The sequence below is a fragment of the Falco naumanni genome, chromosome 10 (assembly GCF_017639655.2).
Source record: "Falco naumanni isolate bFalNau1 chromosome 10, bFalNau1.pat, whole genome shotgun sequence".
Lineage (NCBI taxonomy): Eukaryota > Metazoa > Chordata > Aves > Falconiformes > Falconidae > Falco > Falco naumanni.
Genome location: NC_054063.1, coordinates 27,383,867 through 27,394,377, shown reverse-complemented (window position 1 = coordinate 27,394,377; position 10,511 = coordinate 27,383,867). Strand labels below are relative to the sequence as shown.

Here is a 10,511-nt window from a genome sequence, read left to right as displayed (position 1 = left end):
GTGCCTGACCCCGCCTGGCCGAGGGGCGCGCAGCCTGTCTCCAGCGCTGCTGCCCGCCGGGGGCCGCCGGGGCCCGGCCCCTCGCCCCGCCCCGCCGCGCCCCGCCCCGCCCCGCCCCGCTCCGCTCCGCTCCGCCCCGCTCCGCTCTGCCCCACCCCGCCCCGCCGGCCCAGGGCGCAGGCGCCGCCCCCTCCCCCCCCCCGGCCGCCGCGCCTGCGCAAAGGGACGCGGCCTGCCTGCCGGCCGCGCCGCGTTAGCTGCTGGGCCGCGTTGCTGGAGGCTGCGGGCTGGGCCGGGCCCGCCACACGGGTGAGTGAGGGTCGGCGTCCGCCTCGTGTCCCCAGAGGGCCCTCGTGGAGCGCCCTCGGCGCCGCCCCAACGGGCCTCCCCGCCGGCCGCTGCCCGGGTCTGCCGGTGGGGAAGCGGGGCCCCCGCGCAGCGGTACGCCCCCGTCCTCGCCTGCCGGGCGGCTGCGGTGCCGGACCGGGGGGCCGGTGCCGGGGCGTGTGCCCGAGGGGAGCCCCGCTGGGGCGGGCTGGGCTGGGCTGGGCTGGGCCGGGCCGGCGCGGGGTCCCCCGGCGCGCTGGGGCAGGGCTGGGGGGCACGGCGGGGTTAGCCTTCGCCAGGGGACGGCTGGAGAGAGGGACCCCTGACAGCGGGGGCAGGGTGGCCGACCGTGAGGTGTCAGGGATCCAGCAGCAACGAGAAGCGTGGCGTTATTTATTTTCTTAAATTTCGTATATTTTTATATTCCTGGGCGCCTCTAGGCGGGGTGAGGGGTGTGCTGGCATAGGGCTGCTGTGGGGCGCCCTGGGGATGCCGGAGGGCTTTACGGGCCTTGCGAAGGCTTTTCCTTGTTTGCAGGGCAAGGATGAGTCTGTTTGGATCAACATCAGGCTTTGGGACAGGAGGGACTGGCATGTTTGGCAGTACAACTGCAGATAACCACAATCCAATGAAGGTATGTGTGTTATACCCCTGTGGGGACACTGTTCTGTGCTTTCATGTGTCACAGTAGTCCCTACTGACTCTCCCTATAGAAGCAATAGCATCTCGGTGCACAGTTTTCACATGTGTTTTCAAATTTTTTTTTCTTTTGTTCTTTATAGGATATTGAAGTAACATCTCCACCTGATGACAGCATATCTTGTTTAGCATTTAGTCCGCCAACGTTGCCGGGTAATTTCCTCATTGCAGGATCATGGGCAAATGATGTAAGTACTTTCAATCAAACCTATGGATGAATAAAGCGGTACTGTTAATGATTCAACTGCAAAATGTGATCCTAAACACTTGTGCCAGGGCACCTGAAAATCTTCCTCATTGTAGAATGCAAAATTTGTGCCTGGTGCCAAGACACTAACTTTTGACATTGCTGAACTGCTTCAGCTGAGAAATTCATTTGTGATCTCCTGAGAAGTTATTCCCCTGTGTGTTTCAAGCTTCAGCTCAGTATATATAGTCAGTGTTTTCCCGGTTAGTTTTTTTGAGTTTGAATTTTTTTTTTCCTGCTTGTTTGGGTTTTAGCTTCATTTTCTTATACAGTTAGGCTAACATAGTTATGTTTTGTCCGGTATAAGAACCATTAACACGATGGTAAATCATCCAGTTTGACAGTGAAATCTCAGAAAGGTTAAGATTCTAACCTTATTGAAGCTTGTTTGGATTGAAGGGTGAGATTCCAACTGGCACAGACAGGGAGGGAAGACAAACACAGGTGCTTTTTTTTAACTGTTCTGCTTGGTCTGTTGGCTGGAAGCCTGCAGCAGGTAGCTCCTTCCTAGCTGATGGTTAAGGGTTCTCCAGGAGAGCACTGGGAGGTGTTCTGTACTCTTGAGGTGGAATTGAAGTTGTGGGGTTGCGTTGGGGCTGTACAGATAAAAGGAACGTAATCAGAGAAAATAAGGTTTCACTAGTTCTGAAAAAAGCTTGGCATTTATAATCATACTTTTCACTGGATAAACTAAGTCTGGGATCTTCAAGAAGTCTTTTTAAATTCTTGGTGTTAATATGTCTGTATGTGCTCCTCTTGTTACAGGTTCGCTGCTGGGAAGTTCAGGATAATGGACAGACAATTCCAAAGGCTCAGCAGATGCATACAGGGCCTGTTCTAGATGGCTGCTGGAGTGATGTATGTTCCAATTTAAAAATAAACAATTTTTACCAAAACCCTAAGTAAATTGGCATGTGGTTTCCAGACAGACATGAATGCCACGGGTAGATGCAGCCCATGATTATTGTATAGACTTAAATGTGTGCTTAGTATGTCCTAATAGAATAGACTAATGTGGGTGTAAGAAGAGTAAAAGCAAGTTTAAAGTAAGAATGTCTCTTAAAGCTAGGCAATAGCTAGCAGTTTTCTCTTTTACAACAGTCATAAATGAATTTCTATTTTTATGTTTCTTCTTTGTCTTGCAATCTCTGTATATATTACATTAAATTTATGCTATTACTAGAAGAGAATAAGACTTGACAGTTTTCTAATACATAATATATGATAGAGCTGTTTAATCTCTTGGCCTTACTCGTCATTTTTAGGATGGGAGTAAAGTATTTACTGCTTCCTGCGATAAAACTGCGAAAATGTGGGATCTCAACAGTAATCAAGCTATTCAGATCGCACAAGTAAGTAAGCAAGCCCGAAGCCATTAGGTGGTGGGGTTTTTTTCTTTTCTGTTTTTATTAAAAGCTATCCTTATTAGCAAATCAAGCTAATGTTTAGTGCTTCTAAAGTAGATACTGCTGTATGGAGAAGAGGTTGTAGCGCCCTTTTTATATTTTTGAGATAATGAAGTTCACATGAATAGGGAGACCTGCAATCAGTGATTTGAATAACCTGTGCAGCTGTTTCCTCTCTTTTACTTGAGAGTTTTTTTGCCATTGCTGCAGTGATCTCACTAAGTCACCCTGCTGCATTATAGGGGAAAAAAAGTTTAATTTGCTTTCAGAAATGCCAGCTTTCTGCTGCAGCAGTAACAGGGATTGTGATTTACCTTCTCAATTTAGCAGTTAATGTCTGTTCATAGAATGTGTAGTTATGGTGGCTAAAAGGAGTAACCAGTTGTATAATTTAAAAAGTTAGTCCTTTTAATGATTACTTCTGGTATCTTATTTGAGGTGATAAAATTCAGATTCTCGGCCTTGATTTTAAAATTTTGTTGGTGCAGTTAACATAGGCCTTACTTCTGTAGCTGTTGTCAGAAGCTGGGGTTTTTTTATTAGTTTAATACAGTACGTAATTTATTACAAAGTGTTGATTTTTAGCATGATAGATATATCCTTTATAAATGACTAGAAAGTCCTGATGTTTGTAATTTGTATTTCTGCTGTGACCATCTTCCATATGTAGGGTGACTTGGTTGTAGTTCTTCATTTGTTGTGGTTTAACCCCAGCCAGAAACTAAATACCAGGCAGCAGCTCACTCATTTCCTCCTCCACTCCAGTGGGATGGGGAGGAGAATTGGGAAGGAATATAAAACTCAAGGGTTGTGATAAGAACAACTTAATAATTAAAATAGGAGGAAAAAACCAAACCAATAATAATAATAACTATAATTAAAAAGAGGGAGAAGGGGAGAGGAAGGAAATCCAAAGGGAAGGGAGAAAAGAAAATAGGCAATGCACAGTACAGTTGCTCACCACCTGCTGACTGATGCCCAGCGAGTCCCTGAGCAGCGATCAACCATGACATCCCATGGTATGGAATACCCCTTTGGCTAGTTGGGGTCAGCTGTCCTGGCTGTGTCACCTCCCAGTTTCTTGTGCCTCTCCAGCCTTCTTGCTGACAAGGCCTGAGAAACTGAAAAGCCTTTCCAGTTAAGCTTAATGTAAACACTGCTTAGCAACAGCTAAAAACATCAGTGTGTTATCAGCATTGTTCTCACACCAAATCCAAAACACAGCACTGCACCAGCTACTACAAAGAAAATTAACTCTATCCTAGGTGAAAGCAGGATGTCGTGTTGGAACCTTTGGTTTTTTAATGTGGGTGATTTTACAGCACGCAACAACACAGAAAGGTTGTGACCAACTGTTATCCTAACTGCTGTGACTGAAATAACGAATCACTCTTATTGGATGGATGAAAAGTATAAATACATACCAAAAGTATGAGGAGCATAAAGAAGGAATGTGGACTGTTAGTAAATGTATGTGTGTTTGTCTTTTTTTTTTTTTTTTTTTTTTTTTTTTTTTTTAATTCAGCATGATGCTCCTGTGAAGACTATCCATTGGATTAAAGCACCAAATTATAGTTGTGTGATGACAGGAAGCTGGGATAAAACTTTGAAGGTATGAGTTTTACCTGAACAAATGGACACAAAGCATGCTAGTAATTGGTGTATGAAAATATTTGTGAAGTGAAAATACTTTATTGACACTAATACAAACCAGATTACTGAAATAGCCTCACTTCACAGAGAGTTGTGGTATTCTGACTACAGACAAGAAAGAAACAACTTGGTACCAACTGCATTGTTTTTACTAAAGCAATTTAAATGATGTATCGTCAGCTCCAAGCAGTAGTTCATTTTTCTGTTTCCACCAGTTCTGGGATACCCGTTCACCAACACCTATGATGACGTTGCAGCTCCCTGAAAGATGTTACTGTGCAGATGTGGTAAGTCATGATTTACAGTACACTAGTGTCAGCTAGATGACTGGGAGTGTGAATGAACTGGGAGTCCCTGAAGCTTCAGTAGGTTAATACTAAATACTGACTGTTAGTATTTGATCTCTGTGATTTTAGCAGTAAAACATACACCGATCTTCTCGATCGGGCTCTGGAAGATAGGTATTTCCATCAGAGAAAACACGCTTAGTATCCTTTTAATGTCACAAAACCAAATCAGCACTAGGACTGACCTACCCTTATTTCTGGATGAGTTTTTATACTACTGTTGTGATTGACATTGGAAGAGTCACCTAATAATTAGAAGATTTTTGGTATGTTTCGTTTCTGAATGAGGGAAAAACAGATTTGTTTGAAGATATGTCTAGAAATGAACTCTTTTCCCCTTCCCCTTTTCTCTTTTCTCTTCTTCCCCTTTGCCTCCTTCCCCTCCCACCAGAAAACAGTCTAATTTCTTTAACTTCTTCAGGCATTTCTGTAAAATAATAAATAGAATTCTGCGTCATGCAATTAACACAAGTGTGTCTCTTCCAAACTATTTTACAACCTTATCCAGGTTCATCCTATGGCTGCTGTGGCCACTGCAGAAAGGGGTTTGATAGTTTATCAGTTAGAGAACCAACCTTCTGAATTTAGAAGAATAGAATCTCCTCTTAAACACCAGGTAAATTGTAATACGCTTGTAATAAATGTTTATACAGATTGTTGAAATTCTGGCCTTGCCATTGTTTTTTGTGAAAGCAAGCTGTGTTTCAAAACCAGGTTATCTTAGTGTGGCACGTGTCCTGGATAGCCATTGATCTGTTGCTGATTTTCGCAAGGTTTTAGAAATGTAAATACTGCGGCCCAAATTCTTAACAGAATGTGACCTATCTCTTGACCTTTTTTGTGGTTTTGCTTTACTTGCATTGATATATGTGGTGTTTTGTGTCCCCATGGAAAACAGATACCATTCAGATAATCTGGCCTTCAAGACTCTTGTCTAAAGTCCTCTCTATCTTTTTCAAATTTAGCATCGCTGTGTTGCTATTTTTAAAGACAAAGTGAACAAACCTACTGGATTTGCCCTTGGAAGTATTGAAGGAAGAGTAGCTATTCATTATATCAACCCCCCAAATCCGTAAGTATCATTTAATAAAACATCCTTTCTTTATTGGTCAGTTTACAATGAGGAAAGTAAAAAGACCTTTTTCATTATTATTATTTTTTCCACCCCCCCAGTGCAAAAGATAATTTCACTTTTAAATGTCATCGCTCCAATGGAACAAACACATCAGCACCTCAGGATATCTATGCTGTAAGTATTCAGCATACACCACTATATCATGCAGGGCAGTATACACTCTTGATGTAAAATTGGCTATGAATTGTTCGTTCTCCTTGATGCTTTATCTTGCCTAAAGTTACCTTAGACATGTGTTTCAAGACTAGTCATACTTAAGAGGAAAGACAAATTGTTTTACTTTCCTCAACAAGCACCAGATCAGCCATTCATTAAATCATCTTGGTGGAGATGACACTTGTTAATTTTGCTGATATTGAAACAATACTTAATATATTTGTGTAGTGGGGTTATGCATTGAATTTTTAGGTACTACAAAAAAGATGATGCTTTCCTTGCTGCTTCTGTGGTTTTTGTTCAGTTGGTTTTCTTCCTCCGAGAGCATATCTGAAAATATTAAAAAAAAATAAGAACTCTTACCTACTTGGAAAAAAAAAATATCTCTCCTGTGTGTTTAATCTCTAAGGATTCAGCACATCTGTTAGTGTTCCAATCATCTGTTCATATGTGTGGTGTTTTACACTCTGTTTTTTATGGTTCTGCAGGTGAATGGTATCGCTTTTCACCCTGTCCATGGTACTCTTGCAACAGTAGGATCTGATGGTAGATTCAGCTTTTGGGATAAAGATGCACGGACGAAGCTAAAAACATCAGAACAACTTGACCAGCCAATATCTGCTTGTTGTTTCAACCATAATGGCAATATATTTGCATATGCTTCCAGTTATGATTGGTCAAAGGTAAGAAAGGGTTAGATTCATATTCATACTTGCAATCAACAGCTAAGACTCTCCTTTTCCTATGAGGATTTCACTGTTCTTTATAAATAATAGCTGAACCTTTCTGATCTCACAAGAAAATTTACAATGGTCATTTTAGAACATCTGGTGAAATTTAACACTGAAGCAAGCGCATTCTTTGGTTTTTAGCTTCAGTTGGATAAGATTGCTAAACAATGCTATTATACAAATGTGGATGAGTAAAATGTAAATGACTTGATTTGGGAATTATTTTAGTTGCTGACCCACATTCTGCTGTGGGGAGTGTCATGGGGCAATGGGGCACCCTAACAGGTTCTCACACATCTCTTTGAAATGCACATCTCTGCTTCTTGTGCAGACTCTGACTTAAAAGAGCACTGTGACTGTGGATATAAACACTTTAAACCAGTGCTTGAATTCCCTGGACTAAATTTCCAGTGCCACTCAGTGTAGCTTGCTGGTGGCGCTTATTTATGTATTTCTCTTCCAGCCTTGACTCAACAATAAATCATAGATGCAAGAGAATCACAGCAACCCATAATAGGTGGAAAATTAATTCTACTTAATAGTTTAAGTAGGGGGGTAGCAAAGTTTAAATGTAACAGATTTTAATGGAATGGCAACTTCCATGAAAAGTATTGCTTTCCTCTTAACTAGTGCTTTTGAATTTGAGGATAATCATCCTTGTGTTTCTGACTGAAATGAATGCAGAAATCACACAGATCAACTTGACTGCATGCCACAAATAGAGCAAAATTTTCATTTACTGTGTTGTATCTGGTCTTCTGAACGTTGCCTGAAGTATGGTAACTTTGTTAGGAGCTAGGGCAGATGAATTCTGCTGTTCTAAATGCTTGGGTAGACTGCAATGGTAGATACGTACTGAGGTATCTTTCAGATCTGTAAACCAATATTAAGTAGTAAAACCAGTAGGTACTAAGTACTAAACTTCCATTCTAGAACCATTTCTGTCAAGTAGAGATAGTGATTTTTAAGTTGTGTGTTGAACTTTAATAGCTTTATTACTGTTTATTCTCCTCAATTTGAAAACTCTGCGTATTGAGTTGGTAATGTGTATGCAAATAATGTCAACATGCAAAATAGTATATTTGCATCTGCAGCTGGGAAACAGATATTTTTGCAGTTGCCTGTGGAACTTTTGCACTTTGAAAAAATGTGACCCTATTTCATTTAAAAGATAGAAAATACTATGTGAAACTGGGTGGCCATTAAAGTTTTAGTTTCTTCCCTGCAAAAAATCATATTGAGCTCTTATGCTGCATCTGTGAAGTAGAGCTGAGGGGTATGTAGTTATTTTTTTATGAAAAGTCTTTTTTAGACTTTAAAAGTGGATAAATGTCCCTTAAATTTTACTTTATATGCACAGTTCTTGTAAATACTTGTTATAGTAAGCTGTTTCTATTCCACCAATGTTGTCCAATATCTGGTCTTAAAAACCTTGAGATTAAATCTTAATAAACCAAACTAAAGAAATTTTCATATTCTAATATTCTAAAGTAATGCTGCTATTTATTGTTTGAAGAGAGTAAATACAGATGATTTTTCTTTTTAGGGTCATGAATTTTATAATCCACAAAAGAAAAACTACATTTTTCTGCGAAATGCGGCAGAGGAGTTAAAGCCTAGGAATAAGAAGTAGTGAGTATGAGCGTGACTTGCGTTACTCTACTGGTTTTCTGCCATTCTTGCCTCTAGTCCACTGCTCTTCTGCCATTTGTGCCCTGTTGCACCACGGTTCAGTCAACTTTGGATCGCTAAGATTTAGCAGGAACTGTGAAAATTACATTTAATGTATTCTGATTTGCTGGAGAAGTTGTTCAAATTAGATACTCCGATGTGTATGAGAAAGAGGCAAGTATTCATGGCTTAACCACTTCTGTTCCACAGCAATAATGTAATTGCAGCAAAATCTAAATCTGGGTTAGCTATTCCTGCTTAGAAGTGCAACCATTTGTATCTACGAATTTATTTTATTAGTACTACATTAAAATATGTTAACTGTAATAGTTCTGGAAAAGTTGTATAAATATTGTATTTTTTTGTAAGTACTTGAAGAATTACAAGTAATTCTTCTCAAAGGAGGCTTGTTGTTACCTATTGTTCAGGGGTTCTTTTGTTGCTTTCTGTTTTTTAAAATGGAAGCATTGCCTGCTGTATGCCAGGAAGATACGCTTTGCAAATTGTTTCCCTCATTTTTTGGACAAATTAGGTCGGTATGTAAGTGGCCAACAGCAGTGACAGAAACTCGAGACAGAAGATGGGCACAGTGCAGATCTTACTTCATTTTTTTTTCTTATGCTCCAGCAACAGACATGACTCTTGAGCCAATTGTACTCATGCTTATTCTAGTTCCAAGGAGAAATTGCCAGCTGTGCCAAGTGGTGTGGAGCTCAGTAACATGAGCAAACCATTAAAGGTTTTGCTTTCTTCATGACCAAACCAATGTGTGCAAAGCACTTGTGGCCTAAACTGCTTTAAACCTGATACCTTTTTAGAGTTAAAAGTCGGTTCTTTTACGTCTCTCTTTAACAATTTTGGGTCCTTTAACAGGGGATTCTGGACTGAAAAAAAAGTACTCATTTTTGTATTAAGTAGAAAATAGTGCTGGTGAGTTTCATCCTGATCAAAAATGCTGTGAAACAAAACAAGTGGGTCTCTTTCTGACTTGAATCTACCACTGTTTACTTTTAACTAGCCAGTTGTATACATGCCAAAGTTTTCTTTTTAGAAGTGAATGCTTACTATTCCTGTTTAACTATTGTTTGTTTGATAATTAATAAAAATGGGGAGGGGCGCATGTATAGAAATACCTGTCATATTGTACAAATTCTCTGTAAAACTATATGTTGTAACACTTATGGTTATGGATTCATGCTGCATTTCAAATAAAATTTTTACTAAATGCTTTTTTTATATTCAAAAGTTCTGTTATAATAACATGGGCAAGGTGGTGTGATTCACTTCTAAAAGCAGCTTCTTGTCCTTTCACTGTAATTTAGACACATTTTCTGCAAATAAAGTACTTTTCACCCAGCTGCTTGAGCTGGAAATCTAATGCATTTTCCAGTTGCTATTTCATTATAAATTATTCCTGTGGTTTTGTGTCAAAGAATTAAGAGGACTACTGTGAAAGGCCTTTTGTTGAATCAATTTCCTTGCTACGAACACCTGGAAATTTTGTCTTCAGTATAAATGAATCATACAGTCTTCAAACTCTCTATAGCCTACTGGTCCTTTAACTTAAGACTCTCTTCTCTTTATGGTGTTCCATCATTTTTTGCTGCGTGCGTATTTCTTGTCTGGTATGGTTGTATAGCTGAGGAAGGTCTGTGACTGTTGGCATTGTTTCGGGATGCTCTTTTCTGGGGTTTATTTCTCAAGATACTTGGGTTTTTTCCTGTACTTCCATGTTTTACATGGTTTTAGATTGCACGTTTGTGGACTACTTGTTTTCTTTAAGATGGGAAAGAATTTCCAGCAGCTACATCAATAGCTGGTCATCGCCTAAACATTGCTTTTGGTCTTGTTGATTTTTTTTTTATTATTTTGAAGGTTGTTATTGCTATGTAGTAATCTTTGGTAGATAGTGCATTTTTCTAGGCTTCTTGGGCAAATGAATGCCAACAAGCAATTGCAGGCTCAGGATTACAATTTTATTATTTTTTTGGTCACCAATGATCACATCCATTTAATCTCCTCTGTGCAGAACTCCCACTGGTGTATCATCTGTTTCTTGTTTAAAAAAAATACTTTTTTGTTTAAATACTTAAGGTGAGTGATGAGAAAATGGATTCACTCTAGTTCAGCAGGTGTGTT

General features: G+C 40.2%; 1 protein-coding gene across 1 annotated transcript; it reads left to right on the top strand.

Annotated features, from left to right (window-relative positions):
• Nucleotides 1-204: 204 nt before the first annotated feature.
• RAE1 (ribonucleic acid export 1) lies at nucleotides 205-9,602 on the top strand. Its single transcript, XM_040609016.1, has 12 exons — nucleotides 205-309; nucleotides 865-961; nucleotides 1,110-1,214; nucleotides 2,039-2,131; nucleotides 2,539-2,625; nucleotides 4,205-4,291; nucleotides 4,548-4,619; nucleotides 5,188-5,295; nucleotides 5,645-5,751; nucleotides 5,853-5,928; nucleotides 6,459-6,653; nucleotides 8,248-9,602. The coding sequence occupies exons 2-12, from the start codon at nucleotides 872-874 to the stop codon at nucleotides 8,332-8,334; spliced, it is 1,107 nt and encodes a 368-aa protein (XP_040464950.1). The 5' UTR covers nucleotides 205-309; nucleotides 865-871; the 3' UTR covers nucleotides 8,335-9,602.
• The last annotated feature ends 909 nt before the right edge of the window (nucleotides 9,603-10,511 follow it).

What these genes read in the sequence shown, in the direction of transcription:
- RAE1 (XM_040609016.1), top strand. Translation starts at nt 872, where the DNA reads ATGAGTCTGTTTGGATCAACATCAGGCTTTGGGACAGGAGGGACTGGC. An exon ending in CAGGATCATGGGCAAATGAT is followed by an intron (nt 1,215 to 2,038) that starts GTAAGTACTTTC and finishes CTCTTGTTACAG; the next exon opens with GTTCGCTGCTGGGAAGTTCA. An exon ending in AATCTCCTCTTAAACACCAG is followed by an intron (nt 5,296 to 5,644) that starts GTAAATTGTAAT and finishes TTTCAAATTTAG; the next exon opens with CATCGCTGTGTTGCTATTTT.